This window comes from Macaca nemestrina, chromosome 16 (assembly GCF_043159975.1).
Source record: "Macaca nemestrina isolate mMacNem1 chromosome 16, mMacNem.hap1, whole genome shotgun sequence".
Lineage (NCBI taxonomy): Eukaryota > Metazoa > Chordata > Mammalia > Primates > Cercopithecidae > Macaca > Macaca nemestrina.
The window spans coordinates 2,867,334-2,890,431 of record NC_092140.1 but is presented as its reverse complement, the minus strand read 5'-3'; the positions used below and the strand labels follow the sequence as shown (position 1 = coordinate 2,890,431).

At 47.1% G+C, this 23,098-nt stretch overlaps 1 protein-coding gene across 25 annotated transcripts in view; it reads left to right on the top strand.

Moving 5' to 3' along the window:
- Positions 1-23,098, top strand: part of LOC105485288 (Rho guanine nucleotide exchange factor 7) — a 181,608-nt gene that overhangs the window by 60,454 nt on the left and 98,056 nt on the right. For 14 of the 25 annotated variants that reach the window (XR_011614579.1, XM_011747565.3, XM_011747560.3 and 11 more), the window contains one exon: positions 20,974-21,058. The exons of 7 other annotated variants lie outside the window; for them this stretch is intronic. Coding sequence is in view for 10 of the 18 variants with exons in the window: in XM_011747565.3 (XP_011745867.1) it covers positions 20,974-21,058 (85 nt within the window). In the remaining 8 variants the exon portion in view is untranslated. Of the gene's footprint in view, positions 1-9,714; positions 9,734-18,691; positions 18,812-20,973; positions 21,059-21,491; positions 21,511-23,098 lie in introns of those variants that run through there. 4 more of the 25 variants (XM_071081028.1, XM_011747564.3, XM_011747573.3 and 1 more) reach the window with 4 other exon arrangements.

Here is a 23,098-nt window from a genome sequence, read left to right as displayed (position 1 = left end):
TGTTGTGATGTACTTCCTATCTCTGTGCCTGCGTGCATATTGAAGAAACACACATGATGTTGTATTATCGTCCTTTTGTCCCTCTACCCTCAAAGGAGTCCACATTCTTCCTGTTGCAAACTGGTCAGGGCCCGTTGGTCGTTTCAGGAGCTGAGCTCGGGTGGGGGATGAGACGTGCTGTCAGTGGAGTCAGCGTGTTCTGCACGCGGCTGGAGCCTGAGGAGCAGGTCTGTGCTCACTGAGAAGGGGAGGGTCACACCCCCTGAGAATGTGTTCTCAGTATGCCTGAGCCATGTTGGTGAGTTTGCAGGTTCTCACACGGTAGTGCTGGCGGTCGCATTAGGCCCTGCTGCCCCGCTGCCGCTTGTCTGGACTAGCTCAGCTGACGACGTTTGTCCCTGGGACTGGGAAAACCGCTCACACGCCTCAGACAGAGTGGCCCAGAGTGGGTAAAAGGCAAGTCTTTCTGGGTATGAAATAGGTGTTATCTTGAATATATTAGGTCATGTGCATTTTTCAACATGCTGTTGAACAAGGATGTTTGATGTTGGCCAGATGGTGGGAAAAAAGTGTTAAGAAGGGTATATGTTTTTATTTTCTAAAAGTCCTTGTGAAAAATGAAGCAGAGACAGTCATGACCAGTGAGTGGGAGCAGTGTGAAGCTTGAACTCGCACACAGTGTGATCCTGAGAACCCTGGAATAGCACACCGCCTCTGCTCCACGCACGGGGAATTCTGTGTTCGCTCAGTGCCTATCCTTTGACCTCCTTCCTCTCCTAAACTTCCTGTTTCTCAGCTTGACTAAGGCTAGTAAAGCAGGGTTCTTTGATCATCTTTTAGTCATTGCTTTTCTATTTTCATTTAAAAACAAAGCAAGAAAATGCCAGCTGATTTTGTAGGGATGGGAAGTCCTGTCTCTTTCTCTTGACAGGCGCTTGCCCTGAAGCACTCTTGAGTTCCTGAGGAGTTCCCTTGTGTCCTGGGAACCAGCGAGAGAATAGGTTCCCAGTGAGTAATTACAAAAACACAAAACCCTCAGTTCTTTTCAGACCATATTTAGATGTACTGTCTACATTTAATGTGTTTTTAAAAATAACTTTCTTATCCAAAATATGTATTTTTGGCCAGATTTTTGTCAGTTTACCTTGTGTATTTTCTCTGATAGTTTAGAGAAAGGGCGTGGTCTTCAGTTCACAAGTGATACAGTATTCCGATGGAATGTTCACTCTTGACCTTTAGGGAAGTTTTCAAGGTTCAATTGGGTGGTATCCACTTGGGATTCTGAGATGGGAGTGTTTTTTAAAAACGCTGACCCCAGCGTCTGTCTGGAGAGTTTCTGACTGAGTTAGGTTGGTACTTAGCACTGTCCAGCTGGGCTTGGTGAGGAGTGCCAGCCATCTGTCAAGGAGGCAGCTGCTGGTACCCACCCAGCTTGGAAAAGGCAGGGAGGAAGCCACACTTTTCTCTAACCGTCTCCTTGTAGAACTGGACCAGCCCAGCTATGCCGAGAGTTTGAGGGGAAGATTAGTGTGGCAGTGACTGAGATCTTTAAGAAATGTTGGACCCGTCAGAAGGATTGTTCTTGTGGGTGTTCATTTGCACGAAAGGCCCACAGATGATGAGTGAAATGCTTTATTTTTCTCCTAGGCTACGGATGGTGAGCGGATGCTAGAGAGAGCCGCTTAGTGTGCTGTCCCCCATTTTTTTAGTTTTGAAAAGTTTAAAAGTAACAAAGTTTGGGAGACTAGAGTGTGGTAAACATCCGTGTGCCCTTCTCACAGATCACCAGCATTCTGAATTCAAATGTCAAATGCCTGTTTCTGTTTTTTGTTTTGTTTTGTTTTGTTTTTCTTTGAGACAGAGTCTTGCTTTGTTGCCCAGGTTGGAGTACAGTAGTGCAATCTCAGCTCACTGCAGCCTCTGCCTCCCGGGTTCAAGTGATTCTCGTGCCCATCTCTCCCAGCTAATTTTTTTTGGTTTGTTTTTAGTAGAGACAGGGTTTTGCTGTGTTGATCAGGCTGGTCTTGAACTCCTGACCTCAGGTGATGTTCCCGCCTGGGCCACCTGAAGTGCTGGGATTACAGGAATGAGTCACTGCACTCGGCCTCAGATGCCTGTTTCTACTTTATTTTGCCAACTATTTAAGTCATGTTGTAGATCCCATGATCCTTACCTCTGAATACTTCAGCATGTGTATCTTAAAAATAAGAACCTTCTCCTATATAACCATGGTGTCATTATCACACCCAGAAATTTAATATTGTTGTATTGCCATATGCTATATCCTGTAATGTTATCCCTCATGCAATCCATATTCAGAAAACTGCGGTGGTCTCAAAGTGACGTTTATGGCTTTTCTTTTTGTTAAATGTAGGATCTGAACAAGGGTCATGCATTCCATCTGGTTTGTCTCTAGTTTCTTTTCCTGTAGGATCGTTTTTCTGCTTTATATCACTTTAACGTTAGGGTTTGACGCTTTTGGAGAATCTAGGCTTGTTAGTGTGTAGCATGGCCTGCAGTCCGGACATGATTTGGTTCGGTTTAGGCATTTCTGGCGTGAGCTCTGCGTAGGTGATGCTCTGTACTTCCCCCTGGGTCCCGGTGGAAGGCACTTACTGGTACTGGGCTCCGTCGCTGCTGGTGCCGCGTTTGGTCACTAGGTTAAAGTCATGTCCACCAGATCTCTGCTCTGAGGGTGCCTTTCCCTTTGTGCTTGATCCGTGGATGATACTTTAAAACACGTGACTCTTCTGCCCCCCCCAAACCTTTCACTGATGCTTCTAGCATCCACTGCCGATCCTTGCCTGAGTTACTTCCTGTTGTGGTGGTTCAGGTGGTTCTCAGGCCCTTTCATTTGAGGTTTTCTTTAGGGCCTCAGGCTCCTGTTGATGGGGCACTGGAGGGTGGTGTTGGGCATCTAAGCCAGGAAGTTGTGGTATGTGGGAGAGGAGAAAATGTTACTTTGCTTTCAAGAATCTGAAGATTCTATAACATTTGTGAACTTAGTCATTTACTTCTGAGGTCTGTTTTACTTCCCTTGCAAGCTTTTCATTGCCAAACAAAAAATCAGTCTTTGACTCAGACTGAAGCCATGAACTGAATTTTATCCATGTGAGCTTCAGGAGTGAATAGAAAGAAGTTGATTGACAGGGAAGGAACACATACAGATAGGATGTTTTCCATTTTATGAGAAGTAATGGTGGAAATATAGAAGAGGTGGAAATGTAAGATTCTTTAAAAAATGCATAACAGCAGCTTAGTAGTAACAGCTGCTGCTTCCAGAGGAGCTTCTCAGTACCGGAAGCCCCACGAGGCTATGTTGTAAGGCAGAGATAGTGATCGCATTACAGGAAGGAGAAACTGAGATGTAGGGAGGTTAAGGAAGATGCTCAGTGTCTAACAATTACTAGGTGGCAGAGTTGGCATTTGAATCCAGGTTTATGGTGATTTCAGAACTTCCAAATTGAGAATTAAAGATCAGCTCCAGCAAGAGAATGGAGAGCAGTACAGTTGGTGGAAGATTATGGACACCTGGAAATTTAATCTTTATGGGGAAATACAGGCTGTAGCGTCCATAATGTTCTGCATTTTGAGTTTTTAATACATGTGTTTATATAGATAATATACATAATCTGCATCATGCAACTGGAAGGACATTTAATTAAGATTTAAGATGTCTGATTGCAAAAATGTTAGTGTTCAAAATGCCCCCCATCATTCTGGGCATGATGTGTAACTCAGTGAAGGCCGTTGAGTGAAGACTTACTACTTGGAAAATAAATTGAAGCAGGTGAATGGCAACTTTAAAATTTGAGTAGCTTCTGTCCTTGTATTTGCTAATTGTTTATCTCTTAATGGTGAATTTATTCAAAACTCAAACTGTTCAACAACTTTATGGATTCTGTGTGTATTGGTTATAACGTGAAATGCATTTTTTAGTGCGGATCATGGTCAAGAGTTTGAACATTGATCACATGGCGGTCTTAGAAGGATCAGGACTAGGCAACTTTGGGATTGGTAGATTTGTGTATTAAGGGTTTCAGGTTGTCCCAACTTCAAATTTTACATCCCTTTGCTGAGAGAAGACCTGGAAACCTACTTTTATCTTGTTTATGGCAGTTTATTGGAATCTTAGTTTAGAACTGGCCCCTGGAAGAGGTGGAGGTCATTTCGTAGGACTTGGAGCATGCCCAGAAAGAGGTGGGACAAAGTCATGAGATCCTTTGGGGCATTTCTTAGATAGATCATGTTTTTTTTTTTCCCAACAACAACAACTGGGGAGCATAGTCTGGATTTCATTGTGGTGGAGAGCTTGGAGTTTTTCTTCAGGTGCTGTTCATCAGTTTGCACTTGGTTCTGAGGAAGTGTGGTGAGCTGGGTGCCTTGCCCTGAGGGAGTGTACAGGTGAACAAGCTGTCTGTGCCCTGAGGCATCGTGGAGCAGTGCATTGAAGGGGAAGGAACCCATGTAACCTGGATAGGGGGCAGCATCTGTAAGTGTTTCAAGAGAGGTGCAGCTGTCATGGGGTTGGGATTTAGAGAGGGGAAGAAACATTCCAGGTGGAAACAGGCAAGAGCTTCAGGTAGGAAGTGACCTTTGAAAGGGCAGAGGGGCCAGACATCATGCAGGTAATGCTGCTGCTTGGTTGGCCTGTGAGCTTTTCCGGTTGATGTGTTGAACTGAACCAACAAAGCGTTGTGGATTTGGTGAGGTGTCCTAAATGTGGAGTCAAGGGAAATCTGAAGTGCCTGCAGCATTGTGCATCCTGACTGCTAGGGGATGGAATAACTTGAACCTGATGTTTGTTCAGAGGAAGCTGGGAGGGTTTTGTTCACAAGAGTGGCCTTAATTCACAAGAATTGGAGACCGGGAGGGTGAGAACACCGCCATTCTGGATCGCAGCAGTCTCGTTGGTCTTCATGGTGTCGAGCATGCTGGTGTGATGTCTCCATATGACAGGTCCCTGTTCGCCGGAGGGTTCAGGACTTCCTTGGGAAGCATTTCTGAGACCCCTTTTCTGTACCTGATGGAGCCTCCGTGTCCTCTGGCCACTTCCTTCCACAGGGTTCTGAGTTGTTACTGCCCCGTGTGTCATACCGTGGACCTTCAAGCTGCCTGTGGTGGTAAAAGCTTGTCTGCACAAAAGGCTTTTCTCCAGTGTGTGAGTCTGTCCGCCTTTAAGTCTTAGGAGCCCGAGAGGATGAGAAGGTCTTCCCACACCTTGTGCATCTCTGTTGCTTGGCTATGGGCATGGCTGGGCCTCTTAACAAAGGTGGCATGCCCAGGGGTGGGGGGAACACGGCCTGGGTTCTGACGAATACCAGGAACTTCAGCTTTGACGGAGTTGGCTGGGCTCTGATAAACTTGGAGACTGCTCCCACCTTCCATCTCAGTGTGGCTGCTCTCAGATCTGCCCCTGCCATCGGGAGACTTGGACTTGATGTTTAGAAAGCAGTTTCAGGGTTCAGAGAAATTGGGCCTAGCATCTATAGGCTTATACAGATACGGTTCATGACCTCCAGTGGTTCACCTTACATGATTATCTGACTTTGCCATGGTGCAAAAGCGGCACACATTCACTGGAAACAGTGCTTCCAGTACCCACGCAGCCGGCTTTTCAGTATTCAGTACCTCACACGAGCTGTTCAACAGTGTGTTATAAAATACACTCTGTGTGAGGTGGTTTTGCCCGACTGTAAGCTAATGTGAGTGTTCTGAGCACGCTTCAGGTAGCTAGACTGAGCTGTGATGTTGTGTAGGTGAATCAAATGTATTTTCACCTTAATATTTTCCAGTCTACAATGGGTGTACCCCATTGTAAGTTGAGCATCTGGATGGCCCTACAAGGTAGAAGCAAGGTGTAAATAGTCAAGAGTTACAGGAAGGCAGATTGCTAGCAGTCACATTATACACATGCTATGCATTGTACTCGTGCTAGCAAGTTTTGTTAAATGGCGCTTATTTTGAAATACATATGCAGTGGGCATGTACTGGGAATTGGAAATTAAGTGGAGAAGGCAGACAGAGGCATTCTGTAGCATTTAGATGGGAGTATTGGCCCCTTTTTCTTTTTTTAAACAAAAAACTTCTCAGTGAAAATGTGGTTATAAGCTTATTTTTTTCTATTTGTCTCAGAAGCTGTCTGACAAATGTTTTGATTCTCTGGATGTTTTTTGATGGGGTCTACTCTCAGGTCTCATCTCCAACATCATCTACGGCTTCGTCTCTTCTAATCACTCAAACCTCCTTTGAACTTTTCATGTTGTCTGCTGAAAGTTACATTTGCATAGCATCAAATAGTGCATAGACTACATGTACGTTGTCATTTTATCAATTATTATAAAGTCCTGTGGATTTTTACCTATGAACCCCCTTCTAATCCATTTCTTGTCTTTCCCATTATGGCCTCCTTATGAGGGAGGGAATTTAATATACTCGCCCTGTCTCTCACCTTCCCCACAGCCCCTCTAAATCCCAGTTTTTGCTAATTGTACCGTTTTATGGTTTTCAGTTTCTTTAGTAGTCACCTTTTAACTGTATTTCTTGTATTTCTTGACTTGTTGTCTTAGACTTCTCTCCTGTGTAAAAGATGAGGAGCTCTGTAAGTCTCCACCAGGCCTTGTGGGGAAGGGTTGAGGGGGTCACTTGCTTATGGCCGGGTGGGGGGTGGGACTGCATTTTTTAACCCTCTGTGTGCTTGGGGTAGGATGGTGTTACGGTGTGACTCTGTCCGCACCCAAATCTCACCTTGAATTGTAATAATCCCCACCTGTCAGGGGTGGGACCAGGTGGAGATAATCGAATCACGGGCAGGTTTCCCCAGTGCCGTTCTCACGATTGTGAATTAGTTCTCACGAGAGCTGATGGTTGTATAAGGGGCTTCCCCCTTTGCCTGGCACTCATTCTCTCGCTTGCTGTCCTGTGAAGAGGTTCCCCTTGCCTGGCACTCATTCTCTCGCTTGCTGTCCTGTGAAGAGGTGTCTTCTGCCGTGACTGTAAGTTCCCTGAGGCCTCCCCAGCTGTGTGTAACTGTGAGCCAGTTAAACCTCTTTCCTTTATAAATTACCCAGCCTTGGGCATTTCTTCATAGCAGCATGAGAACGGACTAATACAGGTGGTTATTGTGAAGGTTTTTGACCTACTAGGCTGCCCTGTCCCGGTCCTTTAGCTAGAGAGGATAGGTTTTTCTTGAGGCTTTTCGTCTGCACCTGTTGGGGTTGCTGGCTTGTTTAGCACTCAGTTTGGAGCATCTGAGGCAAAAAGAAAACCCAGAGAACCCGCTGGCATGGTTCCCGGCCCTGAAACCCTCAGCCGGTCTGCTCCTCTCTCACGTTCTGAGGCTGACGTTTGTTCTGTAGGCAGCACCCAGGTCTTTTAGCTGCACTCAGCTGGAGGGAGGGGGAGATGCATCTTCTCCATCTTTTTGGGAGTCATAGGTCGGTTCTGTTTGTGCTGTGCTGTTATTTCCTATCAGGTGTGGCCTTGATGGGTTCTTCCTGTTTGTGAATAAAAGCCCAGTTGACTGGCATCAGAGTGGAGGGGACCGTGCAGTCCTGTGTGTGGGTTGCCGGCCCCGTGGGCTTCACTGTGCCGGTGGTGTGTCTGGGAGCAGGTGGGGAGAACCGGATGGAAGGCTCTAGAAGCAGCTCCACGAGCAGAGCTGAGGGAGACACTTTCTCTGCACCTGTTTCCTGTGTCACACTTCAGATAGGGGATAGTCCAGGCTGGCGTGAAGCTCCCGGGGGATTTCGCTTCTGGGTAGAATTGCCTTTGTTTTTTTTCCTCAGAGACTGTTGTGTGGGCCTAGTGGTGCGTCAGGTTCCAGTTAGAATCCAGTGCAGAGAGCAGGCTTCTTTTTAATTAGAGAGGGTCAAGTTCACCTCCGGTTAGACTCAGTGCAGGCAGCAGCTTCTCTTTAATTAGAGAGGGGTCTGGGTGCTGGGCTTCCCATCAGGAAGAAGGGGCTGTGGTGCTGAAGTCCGTCGTGTGTCCCCTTCCTGTGTTAGAAAACTGTCTTTGGTGCTCCTGGGGCTGCCCTACAAGTGCTGCTCTGAACTGTTAGGTCGTTCAGAGTCCACTTGCGTCCTGTCCCCAGGAATCTCCTCAGACCCTATTTAGACTGCTCATAGACTTTCCCTTCCTTTTTTGCACTAAGCGGGTTCTTTCTCCGTTAAGTTTTTAAAGCTTTTTCTTTCTGTCATTTCGGCGGCACCGGGAGGGGTGGGAGTTAGACAGGTGTTTGTAGTCGGCCATCTTGAGAAACTTCTCAAAACTGGAGGGTTGTAACTGCTTGAGTTTTGAAGTTAATGGAATGGGCGCATTGCCTTTATAACTGTACATGTTACTGCTTCACTTACTGTTAGCCCAAGCCGGTGTCTTGCATCTGCCCAGATCCTTCTTTGTGGTACGTGCTCACTTTTGGCGACAGCCCGGCTGTTCTTTGCAGGCGTGTGCTCCTGGCAGTCGAAGACAGAAGTCTGGGGGCCTGTGTAGGCTGTATGGGCTGCTGTGTGTGTGTGCCGTGAGTTGTGTCTGAGACCACCCCGCTCCCCTGAGTGCTGCCTGATCTGCCTGCATGACCACAGTGGGACACCACTGTTCCCTGGTGTCCTTTCCTGGCTGGCAGTGTGGTATTGTGGGCAGAGCCAGGCTGGTGGGCTCTGATCTTGGTTCTGCCTTTGTAATGTTTGTCACACTGTCTTTTGGGAGCTCGTTTGTGTGTGTGTGTGTGTGTGTGTGTGTGTGTGTGTGTTTTCTGCCTGTAAGATAAACTGGCATGCAGTCTACACTGTGAGGTACGGGCTGTGTGCGGGCCAGCACAGCACGCTGTGGTCCTAGGCAGGGAGGTGTCCTTCCTTTCCCCTGCCTGGTGGGGCTGCCCTTCCCTGCCTCGCGTGGAGGTTGCTCCTGGCCTGCAGAAGGCAGAGAGCATCTTGGCAGGATGAGCCCTGCCTGCCTTCCCATTGCTGTGCTCCTGCCTCCCTGCTCTGCTCCTCCCTCCCCTTCCTGGAAACTACCTAAAATACTTGGTTACTTCTTTTTTGAAGCTGTGTTCTCTGTCCTAGTGTTTGGGTGTTGATACAGTGGAATCCACAAAATTGAATAAGATTTGATTCTCATTTTAAAGTGAAATAAATCATTTGGGTGCATGTTGGGTGAAAGTGCTGTAATTGATAGCATTCATCATCAGACTTTAATTTTATCCCTGGGGTGTAGGAGTAGGTGGGATTAAGTACAAAATCTACAGAAGCAGGGAAGGCGAAAACGTACTGCTGGATTTCTGTGTTTCACATGTCCCCAGCAATATGGACCATTTGCATTAAACTTTTAATAGCAACACTTATTTAAGATTCATTTTTTACTCTTGCTCTGAAATCACAAATTCCATTTGACAGTGATAGGACAAAATTATAGTTTTAAACTTTGCAAACCACACTCCAGTGCTGTGCCAAAAATAAAAATTTCTTGTGTCAAGAATAACTTCCTCATCAAGTCACTGGAGGAGGCGAGCTGACTGGTGGCGATGCAGACCGCTAAAGCTTCAGTGAGCCCAGAAAGCGTGCGCTCCACATTGCAGAGACCTCTCTGTCAGTATTGAGATGGTGGAAAGTGAGGAGAAGCAAAAAGATGACTACTTCTTTCCCCATTCCCTGGTCTGGGTTTTTTGGGGTCTACGTAGAGGTGCATCAGCCAGCGCTACCATGGAGGCAGGAGGCATTCTTTCTGCTCTCGCGTCAGTCCTGACGGGGTTGCAGAAGGTTGCTGTGCTTGTTGGTGAGGGTATTGCGAGGGTGGTGTGAAAGCAGTTGGGCTGGAGTAGAGCTGGTCACAGTGTGTCCTTTTGCCTGGGATCCCCTTTGTTTACATTTGTGTGGCCCTAGTGCTACAGTGATGTCACTTAGCTCTGGGGGACTGTCTGAAATTTTGTGCTCTAAATTATTAATACATGTTTATGTGTGGGTTTGCTAGAATGCTGTGTCCATTATTGTTGGCTCCTTGCACAGCTCGCCTTGTTCTGCCTCACTGGCTGTGAAATTGGCTCATGTTGTGGACTCTGGGTCCAGCGAGATGCATCTGAGGTGTTGACCTGGTGGTGTGGGCCTGGGGCTGCCAGTGGTCCCGTTGCCTGATGAGGGAGACCATTCCTGAAACTGTAGCGCACACTCAGGAGAGGAGGAAAGGCGGAGAAAGCCTCCTGGTTCTGAGCTTGTGGCTCTTGCTATTCTTGACTTGTTTGTTGTGCGAACCTTTTTTTGTTTAAGCCAATTTGAGTTGGGTTTACTTGTAGTGGAAAGGTTCTGACACAGGATCTTTATTATATGAAGTGTTTTCATAGTGTACATTGTGTTGTACATTATGACGTATCACACAATCTTGTGATGTAGCTTGCTTTGCCATTTTTATTATGTGGAAGATATTCCTGAATTTCTACACTTCCTATGAATTTGGAGGCAGGGTGAGGCAAAGTCACTAGTATCAGGGTATCAGTAGGGGAGCCTTTCAAATCTCAAACATTGAAGTGTTCTTCTGTGACCTGTTTCTTCATCAAGTTGTGTCTCCTCTGCAGAGTGGCTGTGACAGCTGACATCCAGTGTGAAGCTGTGGTCACTCCGCTGGAAGAGAAAAACCTAGCACCCTGAGAGTGGGTGGATCTGCTGGTGATTTTTCAAGCAATGTCTTACCGTTTTTGGACGCTCCTCCCTTCTGTAGGTGGAGCCTTGTTCTCTTTTCATTGAGTACAGGTGGGGCTGATGACTCATTTCTAATGACCAGAGCATGGCCTGCCTGACTGCTGAGGCTAGCTTATAGGATTCCTGAAGCTGCAGGCCCTGGTTTCCTTTCTGCGTGTGCCCTGGGGTCACTCACTCTGTGGAGTCCGTTGTCCATGCTCTGAGGACTCAGGAACTGAGGGCTCCTGCTCACAGCCATGCCGTAGAGCTGTCTTGGTAGCACCTCCTCAGTCCCGGCAAGGCCTCAAGGCTGCCAGAATCCTGCAGCTCCAGCTGACATCTCAACGACCTCCCGTGAGACCCAGAGCCACATTCACCCGGCTAAGCTGCCCTGAACGCTGACACGCAGAAACTGAGATAACAGATGCCTGTCGTTTGGGCCACTGAGTTTCAGAGTGAGCTGCCTGTAGAAATGGATGAGCAGCATCTGTGCACGGAGGTGAAGGGTGGAGCCAAGCGCATGTCTGTCAGACTCCGCTGCCATCCATCCTTTCCCTGCCTGCCTTCCTCCTACGTGGTGCTGGATCAGCCGAGAGGATCAGCAGCCGAGAGGCTTCTGTGAAAGAATGTGCTCCTTCAGGGCCGACTTGCATTTGTGTCTTTTTTTTCTTGGAGATTTCTGTAAAACAGCAGCTGTTAGCAGTTATGTGATGACTACGTTTAGAATTTGGGAAGAAAGGGAAAACCTTGTTTGCCATGAAATAAGTACTCTGTTGATAAGTATTCCTTATTTTGAATAATGGAGAATTCTCTGTGTCTTAGCCAGTTAAGAGTTATTCACTTTTATGTTGTGTTAAAATGATAAAAGTTACTCCAGTGACCTGACTGCTTCACTTAATGAGTTTTGTTTTTGTTTTTGCAAGATGCATTTCCTCTCTTTCAGGAATAAGTTCTGTTGGGGAAAATACGGAATATGGACATGTTGCCACCTCCTGCTAGATGATGGCGTGTTAATAAACAGTTGGTACATCTCAGCATTTTACAGCCCCCAAAGGTTTATTATGTCGTATGTGTTAGCTGCAGATAAGGTGTTGCTCTGCTCCAAGTGTCTTCTTTCGTCAGCATCCAGGCTGAGAGAATAGCTCCATTTTGAGCCTTGCCATTCTTATTTAAGGGAAAAGGATGGGAGGTTGGCTGGAACCCCTGAAGGCTCCCAAGCCTTCTGCTTAGAACCAGTGTGCGTCCTTTCTGCTCAGAGCTGGTGTCTGCCTCTTCTGTCATATTGTGTCCGAAATTGGTTCCTTCTGGTGGGTTCTTGGTCTCGCTGACTTCAAGAATGAAGCCGTGGACCCTCGTGGTGAATGTTACAGTTCTTAAAGATGGTGTTTCTGGAGTTTGTTCCTTCAGATGTTCAGATGTGTCCGGAGTTTCTTCCTTCTGGTGGGTTCGTGGTTTCGCTGACTTCAGGAGTGAAGGAAGCTGTAGACCTTCATGGTGAGTGTCACAGCTCTTAAAGGTGGCGCATCCAGAGTTGTTTGTTCCTCTGGGTGGGTTCGTGGTCTTGCTGACCTCAGGAGTGAAGCCGCAGACCCTCGCGGTGAGTGTTACAGCTCATAAAGGTAGTGGGTACCCAAAGAGTGAGCAGCAGCAAGATTTGTTGTGAAGAGCGAAAGAACAAAACTTCCACAGCGTGGAAGGGACCTGAGCGGGTTGCCGCTGCTGGCTCAGGTGGCCAGCTTTTATTCCCTTATTTGGCCCCACCCATGTCCTCTGATTGTTCCATTTTCCAGAGTGCTGATTGGCGCGTTTTTACAGAGTGCTGATTGTTGCTTTTATAAACCTTTAGCTAGATACAGAGCACTGATTGGTGTGTTTTTACAGAGTGCTGATTAGTGTGTTTATAAATCTTTAGCTAGACACAGAGTGCTGATTGGTGCGTTTACAATCCTTTAGCTAGACAGAAAAGTTCTCCAAGTCCCCACCTGACCCAGAAGCCCAGCCGGCTTCACCTCTCAATATCTCACTGGCCAGAGAAAGTCATGTGGCCAGGCCTGCCCCTGCCTGTAGGAAGCTGATGGATATCACTGGACCCAATGCAGACTGTCCCTTGAAGGGCAGGGGGAGTGAATGAAAGCAGCCGTAGTGTCTGCTGCAGTGAGCCCGGATTAGAGGGGTGGAGGAAGTTGGAACATAGTGTACTGGATGTGAAAATTTTAGGTTGGGTCGATATCAGCTCTTAGAACTTGTGCCTGTTGAAGCCTTCTTATTTTACAATAATACTCTTTTTGATTGAAGCTATCCTGGAAACCACTGTGGGTATTTCTGCTAATAGTCGTCCTCTGGTCAGAGGTTTTCATATTTGGGAGCAGGGGTGACTATAAGCTCCCTGATGTCGCCTGTGCATACACGTAGGGTTACCCTAAGGGCCTTAGCCTGCCAGATGGATGCTGGTGACCAGCCGAGCCCCATCTTCCTCATGTCCAAATGAGTCCTCCTTTTGTCACGTGTTAGTTCAGGAACTAAACTTAATAATAAATGTGGCTGCTTTGGTGTAATCATAAAATGAGGAATATGCCAAAATCAAATTCCTTTGGAGGCATGCCAAAAATTAAGGCTGGAAGTTGAGTCTGGGCCAGATTGTAGAGCCTTTGATGACTGGTTCCAGCACCTTTGGCTTCAGTTTCTTCTGTGGGGTTAGGAGTCAGAGAGCTGGGTGCCCAGGAACAATCAGCCTGGGCCTAGAGACTGGACAGCAGTGGGGAAGGGACACCAGACAGCGACCTCCTGATACGCCTGTTACAGATGGTGGCCTCAGGTCCACATTTGCATGGGCTCACCCCTCTTCCTTTTTTCTGCTCCAAAGTCTGTACCTCCATTGGGAGCACACACAGTTATCACCCTCTCTGAGAAGCCCTTTCTGACTCACATTACAGGTGCTTGGTTTCTGCCACCATGGACTACTCGATGACTCCTCCTCCTCTTCCTCAACACCCAGGGCGACTTTTCCCTACCGTCTTTCTGTGTCTGGGGACATCACCTCTCTCGGCCCCTAGGTGGGTGGGGTCCTGACCAGCCCTGGGCAGCGGCCTCTCTGGGGAGAGCCCAGTGCCCTCCCTGCTGTGTCCTTCATCTTCCTCCTGGTCGTCTCCAAGCCGAGCCTCCTTTCTCTGGAACCACGTGTGGGAGATGCAGTTCCGGGACACAGGAGTGAATACCCACTCGCCTTAACTCATTTTTTTTTTCTCTTACTGTCCTGTAGCCAGCTGCTGAATTCCTCACCGCGCATCTTCACCCTTCTCTCGTTTTCTGTTCAGCCAGCTCTCTTGACCCTGCTCCTTCTTGCTTGAAATCATGTCTTTTTTTTTTTTTTTTTTTTTTAAATAATACACTGTGTCAGAGGAATCCTTGAGTTTTACAACTGGAAGTGACTTTAGAGGTTAGCTGATTCAGCTTCTCTCCCTTCCCAGGTGAGGAACGGGACAGCCACAGCTGTGTGGAGACTTGTCCACTCTGCAGCTGCCAGCTGTTTAGGGATGGATGCCCCCTCTTAGGTACTGAGTGGCCACATCCATGTTTGTCTGGGATGGTCTTGCTTTGTGTCCCTGTTCCCAGGTGAATTTCTGACAATGTTCCCTTTTTCTCTCAGCAGAGATCTGGACGGCTCGTGAACTGCATGAGTGTCCTGCGTGGACTGCCGTCGTCCTGTGGCTTTAGACCTTATGGTGTCTTCTGTGCCGTCCTTGTGTTAAAACCACCCCTTTTTTTCCCGTCAAGTTTGTTGTCAAATTGTATCTCATGTAAGATGATAGCCAAGACCGGCTAGTGTTATTAAATTCCAAGTGAAAACAGCTAAGTCTTCATTAGTATCTCTTGGTATTGGCTGAGTTATCGATGCATTCTTTTGTCTGTGAAGATAATTTTAACCCTCTATGGATTATGTAATTCTAGGTTTTTCCCTAAACTGAGGAATAGGATGTATATGCTTGTGAGAAAAACTGGTTTGAGAGTTCCTCATGGGTGTTGAGTGTTACAGTCACTCAGGACATTGTTACTAGTGGACTGCCTGTGCCCTGCCTTGAATTTAGGAAGATTATAGCAGTCCTTTCTTTGATTCAAGGGGAATGGCATACTGTTGATCAAAGTTCATTCCCACAGGTTGCAGGCCTAAGGGCACTCCATTTTCAGTCTGTAGAAGTGGAGGGAGTCTGGAGGATCCCACAGTGGGTGCCCGGGACATAGACGAGAACTGTGCGTGGGTGGCCCGTGTGCTGCTGCCTCCACAGTGCACCCGAGTCCGAGTGCACCTGGGGGGCCTGCTGCAGACCTGGTGGCCAAGGTGCCCCTTCCACATGGGAGAGGCAGGACCCCCTGCTCTGAGTCTGAGACTTACATTTCTTTCCCTCCAGTTGCTGGTAGGCCCAGTCTACGCAGCCAGGGTCTTCGGAGGAAGGGTATTGGTGGTGTGTTGGGTCAGCACCTCTTCCTGCTGCTCTGAGGTCTGTGTGGTTTCTGTCTGCCCTGCATGAGCCCCCTTGGCCAGGCCTGCTGTTGAGGCTCATGTTCCTGACACTCCCCTTCACGGGCAGTGCTGTTTGATTTTGCGATTATGCATTGTCCATACTCTATTAAAAATGGCCTTAAGCTGGTCATGATTACCACTAGAGGTTATAGTGTGAAATGGTGCTAGGCTGTTCGTTGTTGTGTAGACAGTGTGGGGAGTGACAGTTCTGCATCCGTGGCCTGAGAATTCAGGGGAGGGAGAGGCAGGACAGTCAGGGTGCTAGCACAGCTCCCCGGAATCCCGAGCGAGCCCCCAGAGCAGGCCGGGGAGGCTATCTTTTTTCGTGTTGGTGTCTGTAATCCTGCTGTGAGTCTTGGGGTAGTGAGGACAGTTCGGGCTCCCATGACTGAAGGGTGAAGTCGGTCATTCAGTGTGTGCTAGGGCAAGAGTTTGTGGTAGAAGCAACTGCTTCAAGACTGTGGCTTCTGGATGGAGTCAGGTGATCTCCCAGGGGTGTGAGCTGGAGTCTTGTTGATGGAGATCTGTGGAAGGATGGCGCCTGTTTGACATTGAAAGCTGTAGAGCTGTAGAAGTCATCCCGTGTGCTGTGTTTGCAGTGCATGGGTGTGCAGACATGTGGCCCATTCTTGCACAGTGGAACTGGGAGGTGTGTGGGTTCAGGAAAGAGCACTGGATTAGGAATGAGGAGTCTCCTGGGACCGTGGATGAGCTACTGCACCACTGTGGCCTTGGCTCATCCGTGCCTGATCCCTGTCTGCAGAGGGAGCTGCCATGGTGTTGGAGCCATCTTTTTGTCTGAGAAATGTCAGTAGCTGGAAGAAAAGCCTTAGCAGCTCCCCATACCTTCTGTTGCTTCCTCCCTTGCCTGGAACACCCCCACCCCCCCACCTGGCCACATCCTGTGTCCCTTTCCAGACTTGACTGCTCCTCACCCTGCACTGCCTCTGCCCTGCGGCCCCATTCGCTCTCTGCCTTCCCACTGAGCTGGAAGACCACAGCCTCCTACGTCTGCTTTCTAGCCTGAAAGTCCAACTTTTTCAAAAAACTTATTTTGTGTTTTTGAATATGCTGACATTATTTTAACCTGGGTGATATTAATCATGAAGTTATGCCCCTAAATCTTTCAAAATGACCTTTCCAAAAATAACTCCATGTTCCCACATAGCCAAAATTGTAATGTCTGTCATACATGACAAGGTTAGTAATGATGTCTCCACACCATCTGATACGTAGTCTGTGTTTACGTTTCCCCAGGTGCTCCCAAGTACACTTTGTCGATGGTTTATCCAAAACGGTCCAGTGCAGGGCCCCTCATGGCATGTGGAGTCTCTTAATCCAGAACAGTCTTGTTTTCCGTGGCCCAGAATTGTGGACAGACTTAATGTCTGGCTTTTATAGCTGCCCAGGAACTGCTTGTTCAGTGAAGGCACAGAAAAGACAACGGGGATGAGACATTGAAGACAGTTTTTTCTTCTTTGGTTCAGGGGGGATTTCCCTCAGTCTTAAATATTAATGATGTTCGGCATTCAATTAAAAAACTATGCCCTTGGTCCTCCTCCATGCCGTTGTCTTCTGGACGTTCAACTTGATCCCCAGGCTTGTCGGCTCCTTCCAGTGTCTCCCCAGTGTTTGTCGAAATCCCCCTCATCCCGCTTGTCCCTGTGGCTGAGGTTCTCCGACCTACGATTGCAGAAATCTTCCTCAGATAGTTTCCCTGTGTCTCACTATTTTCTTCTATGGTCTGTATAGTTTAGTACCTTGTAGCCGTTCTATTTTATGCCCAAATTGCTTTATATATGGCCTGTGTATTTCATAGAAGGCAAGATAATTTTCCTAAACAGTGCCAGCTACAATTCAGCTTCCTAAGAAGTGATTTCTGCAAAGCATTGCAAGAGAAATGAGGTCCAACAAGCATACTCTGCGAGAATAGAGTTGAGGAAGTCGTTGTACTTGGGGGCTTCATTTTTATCTCTAAATGAGAGGATTGACCTGTAAGTCATGTAGATGATTCTTCTCTCTGTTTGGTGGGCTTTTTCTTGTGGTTATTTTGAATTTTTTAAAAGTGGGAGTTTTCCTTGGCAGAATGGAGTTATCTATAGGTCTGTTTTGATAAGCGAGATTTGGTGTGCCCTTTTCTTTTTGAAGGCGTGGGGCATTCCAGTTGCTGCTTCCTGTCCTCAAGCGTGTTCCCCTTTCCCTGGTGAAGATGAGCAGTCTGAGGCCCGAGGGGCTCAGTGCAGGGCTGTAGCAAGCAGGTGGTCAGGGAGGCTCTGCTCCATAGACCCAGCCCTCTTCCTTCTTCCGGCGCTGCTGCCTCCTTCCCACAACGTTCTGCCTTGTGTTGTGCCATTTAGTGTTAGACCGTGGGAACTCCCCTCCCCACTCCCCTTTTAAGAAGGTATTTTTCTATCCTTGTTTGAATACTCTGGGCTTCTTTTATCCCTGATTTGGTATTGTATTTCATTATGTAATTTCTATTGAGAGTGAAATATCAAAAATAAACTAAGTAATTTTAATGTTAATTTTCTGGTGGAAAACTGGTAGGATGATTTCATTTTGGGAATATGGGGTCATTCTACTGCACATTTAATTCACTTAAATGTAAAAGTAAGTGTGCGTGTTTGAAATAGGTTTTCGAAATGGATAGATCCTAACGCATATTTTGGGGCGAAGTGTGTCTGTGCAGCCACCCTCTTCCCCAGCATGGTGCCTGTGCGGGATGGTCCAGGTGGCAGGAAGTGTGCCTGTGCCGGCGTCGAGCCTGCTGCTGGGCGGGATTCCTAATGACCCTCCTTACCTCACCGCGAGCGCCTCTCACCCTGGGCTGTGTGTTGGAGTCACTTGAAGAGGGTTGACATTTTGATTTTGAGTCTCTCCAGAACACTGCTGGAGTATCCTGCCCTCTCACAGCCCCCCAGGAGGCCTTAGCATGCAGCTCCTGCTGAGAATTGCAGCTCCTGAGGCTGAGGCTTCCAAAAGGAGGCCTGGAGACAATGGAATATGGTTTGTACTTCCTTCCATCCTGCTGCTCCTTGCCTTGCCAAGAGCGGAAATACTGCTAAATCACCCAGCAAGTCGTGGTGGGGAATGAATGAATCCTGTCTAAGACACTTGCCTTAATAACCCTAGGGGAACAGTTTAGTATGTTAAATGTCATGGTAATTCTTATATACACACTGATTTACTTTTTGCAGAGATATTTCCACAAAAGTTCTGAGACTTCCCTGTTATTCCCATAGTACAAAATTTCTCTGTACTCAGATTTTTCTGTTTCTGTTTTTTGTTGAATAGATTTCTATTTTAGGAAATAGTCTGTTACCTTTCTCCAGAGAAGCACTTCAATCGAAACATTCTATTGGCTGAGAATGTGCATTTTCCCCCTCTCAGGGGTAAGGATTTGCCTCATCTCATTGTCTAGCTTCCTGTTGAGAAGTGTGGTGTGTGTATTCACTTAAGCGCTGATGTCATATTGAAGCCCATTGGTGGGCAATTTCAGCCAATCAGATGCTTCCTGGTATCCAAGTAAGAAAGATATATAGTTCTGGAATAACAGGAAACTTCACGTTTTTCACATCCTGTTATTCTGGGTTTTGTGACTTGCTGCCTTGCCACTATGAAGGTTAGTAGAAATTTATGTATGTATTTCTTTTTGCAGTATACCATGACTTGAATTTTCCGAGCTCTAAGATTACATCTGTGGAGCTGAAAGACATTCAGATCTCCTATTTAAACATTTTATGATGAAGAGAAATTTTATGTTTTGCATATAAGGAAGCTGAGGCCTAAAATGTAATTCCTTTTTAAAAATGCAGCTTAACCTGTATTTGTTATAGATGGTTACGTCAGCCTAATGCTGCTCTCATTGGAGTTGGGATTTCTACTTAAGTAATATCACAACAAATGTATTCTGTACTAAAGATGATTCTAAAGACTGTCTGTTCTAAGGACTGTTTTTTAAAGGAAGGATTTAGCTTCATGAAATCAGTTATATTTTGTGCTTTATTAGAAATGGCATCCGTAAGCACATAGAATGCTTAAATGTGTTCACAGCTTTCCTTTTACGTTTTGTGGTTCCTTTTGATATTTCCTTGTGAACTTCAAGAAAGTGACCTCTGGTTTTCAGCTCCTTTCTTGACTCTCTTAGTGATTTGCTGGCTTTTTCTCTTGAGGTAGTTTTTCCAAGTCTGGTTTTTCTTATGTTTAAACATCTCATGACTATTTTTACTTATTTGAAAAATTATAGACAGAAGGCCTTTAGCTGAAGATGAATTTTGAATAATACAGCAGGACTTTTTCACATTTGGTGTCACTTTTCTTAGCTTCTCTTGACGTGAGCTTCATTACAGCAGCATGCAGCGCCTGCAGGGTGGGCGGCTGTTTGGATGCTGGTGCACGTCTCCGTTCGGATGCTTCTCACTGTGCACCAGTCTCTGCTGGGTGTTGGGAGATGTACAATCTGCCACTGCAGCTTTTTTAGTCTAGGAAGGCCTGTAGACATCCACCATCAAATTATCATGACACATGTTCTGGGGGAGCCTGGCTGGGGACCTGACCGGGCGTGGTGGGGGCAGCAGGGCTGTCAAGGCCGGGCTCTGCCAGGAAGCAAGATGAATAAGGATTAGCCAGGAAAGGGAGGGGACCGAAGGCAGGAAGAGGAGAAGTGGGGCTTCTGGCAGGGTCTGCTAGAGGTGTGGGGAGAGGGCAGGACTGACAGGAGGGGAGGATAGCCCTGGAGAGAAGGTGGGGCCCTTGTCCACTGATGCTCATTTCCGGTAACCTCAGAACATAGGGCAACAGGATACATGTTTTGCTATTTAAATACATCTTTCTGTTATTTGTACCTCTGAAAGAAATTGTTTCTTAATTTTTCTGGAATATAGTTATGGATGATTTGACTCTTAAATTTATTTTTGCTTGAGGTTATTTGGTGACCAGAAGCCATATGTAGTCTTTGAGCAGTATCTGAGAGCTGTGTTTGTTTTGACACGGCTGTGTGTGTGCACACGCGTTCTAGACTCTAGTTGCCGTATACCTAGGCAAACCAGTGTGCTTTATCTTTCCAAGTTCCAAGATGAGTGGTGGGAAGTGCCTGCCAGTGGCAATGTGACCAGCTCCATCATGGTCCCAGGGCTCCAGATAGCCCTGGATTGGAGGGGATGCGGTTGTGGGCTTGCCTGGTCCTGGCCTCAGAGCTCTGAGGGTGGTGGTGTTCTCTCGTCCCTACCCCTTTCCTGTCTGGGATCTGCTTCTTCTGTCTTTCCTCCTTTTTCCCTCATATCCACTCTGCTCTCTGATGTCTGCATTTTCTTTTGCTGCTGTTAGCTTTGGAATTGGCTGTCATTTTCCCTTTTCTGTGTCTAGGAAAGAACATCTGTAGCACGCCTTGCCTGGGGCCTCTGTGTTAATCTAAGGAGAGGAGGATTGAGCAAGCACCTCTGCTTACTTGCTGAATGCCAGCAGCCTGCTGCCTCTCCCGCCGCCCCCCTGCCCCCACTGGCCCTGTGAATGAGCTCACACTCCAGCCTGTAAAGAGGGGCAGGGGCGGGTGTCGGGTAGGGAATTGGCCTAATGCCGAGGGGGGACCCTGCGCCTAAGTAAGAGGATTCTGATTGAATTCTTACCCCAGGACTCAGAGACTGAGCGTGCTGGTCTCCCTGTCGCAGGTTGTGTGGTCTCCTTAGGATTTCAGGCTGAGCATCGTCACGTTGCTGGGAGAACATAGTTCATCCTGCACCCAACGTAAGACTCTACTAATTTTGCTTGTTTAATTTTTCCTTTCAGACGTTTGATGCAAATGATTTGTATCAGGGGCAGAATTTTAACAAGGTCCTCAGTTCCTTAGTGACTCTAAATAAAGTAACAGCAGGTAAGACTCTTTTTTTATTGAACTCGAGGGGGCGGGAAGACATACGGGCTGATACCTTTGGTTTTCTGGTTTTACCAAGGCCAGGGGAGCGTTACTGAATTTAAAAAATAAGCTTTTGTTGCATTACATTTTGATTGTTCCTTTTGCTGTGATATTTTATTTTCCTTGTTAGAATAGAATCTTCTTTAAATGTTCTGGTATGTATCAGGTGTTTTCCTTTTTGTGGATGGAGAGATTTCTCACCTGAAGGTATAGCAGGAGAAAAGTGTCTAGTTCTAATGGGAAGGCTCATGGGCTGTCTTGGAGCTAGAAGCACCTTTCTCTGAGTTTTTATTGAGTGTATGCTGATTAAAATTTGTATCTAGTGAGCAGAAGTTTTGAGCTGTGGCTCGTGGATTGGCCGGTGAAGTCCACACCACCTGTCCAGGGCTCCTGAGGGCTATGGCACCCAGGTACATGGTGTGTGTGTGGTCCTAGCCCCTGTTAGTACTGAAGTGGAGAGGAGGTTTTGGGGACATGGTGTGCCCCTCTCATGGGCCACAGCGAAGACAGGAGTCGTTCAGACAGGGTCCTCTGAGGGAAGGTGCATGTTGTCCATGATGCCAAGGTCCCCGGAGGAAATGCTCCATGAGCCCCGAGGAGCTCTTTCTTGGATCCCTGTGTGGCTCAAAAGGAAGGAACTTTTTAGTTGCTTTTTTGTTTTTAATTAGAGTAACTTTTTTTTTTTTAACTTAACCTTCACGGATGTTAAATATCAGATCTGTGGCGGAAAGTGACATGTCCTTTTCAAACAGAAACCTCTTGAGTTTATTTTGTCAGGGTCACTTCCCAGTTTGGTCTGGCCCTTCGGAGGGGGTGTATCTGCCTCGCTGCCCGCCGAGGAGAGACTGGGGTTACGAACGCTTTGGGGCTGCAGTTCCTGTCTCTGGGAGGCTTCATTGGTGGTGCAGGGACTGTCCTTGGTGCTGCTCCCAGCACGTGTGTGCTCTGACTGTTGTCTGGAAGCTGCTGCTGCTGCTGGTGCCCTGGCGGGAGGCACTGGCCCCCATCCCTGGGAGCAGGGGCAGACCCCAGGCAGAGGTGTGGCTGTGGCTGCGTGTTCACAGTTTGACTTCTGAGGTTTAAAGGGCTGTTCAGATGAAAGCATCTAGGAAACAAAAATTTACATGGCAGGATTATGAAGATGGATATAACTAATGAAAATTGTCACATTATTTAATGCCTTCTCTGTCTCTACAGTCTAAAAATGATTCTTTAATATGAACAAACGATACACTTATCGAAAGTTACGGATGACATAGAAAAGGACATACATTTACAGTAGATCACTGGAATTTAATACAAGAAACACTGCAACAGATGATGTACAGAAGTGGCATATTCATGTGTCCTGACCACATGGGGGATCTGCCTGCAAACTCATATTCATCCATGCCTCAGAGTTTTGAATGACTTTTTATGGAGACAGGGTCTTGCTCTGTCGCCCAGGCTGGAATACAGTGCGTAATCTCAGCTCACTGAAGCCTCAGCCTTCTAGGCTCAGGTGGTCCTCCCACCTCAGCCTCCTCAGCAGCTGGGTTTGCAGGTGTGTGCCTCTGTGCCTGGCTAATTTTTGCATATTTTGTAGAGATGGGATTTTGCTGTGTTGCCCAGGCTGGTCTTAAACTCCTGAGTTCAAGCTATCTGCCCGCCTTGGCCTCCCAAAGTGCTGTGATGACAGGCATGTGCCACCATGCCTGGCCTCAGTGATGTGCCTTATAATTAACGTAGGTCTCTGTGGCAGATGGGGCAATAGCACAGATATGTAAAATCTACAAGTAATCCTTAATTTGACTCTGGTCCCATCAAATACTTTTCTAGAGGTTGCTCACAGGAGCAGAAGATAGTAACTTTGAATTTCACTGTGGATGTTTTCTCTGCCTTCGTTGTAAGTGAGGGTGCTAATTAGGAAGAAGTGGCTTTAGAAGATGGCTTTAATTTGCACACTCAGTCTTGGGATGGTCAACTTTCAAGGTTTGAGATGGTAGGATTTACAAGTAA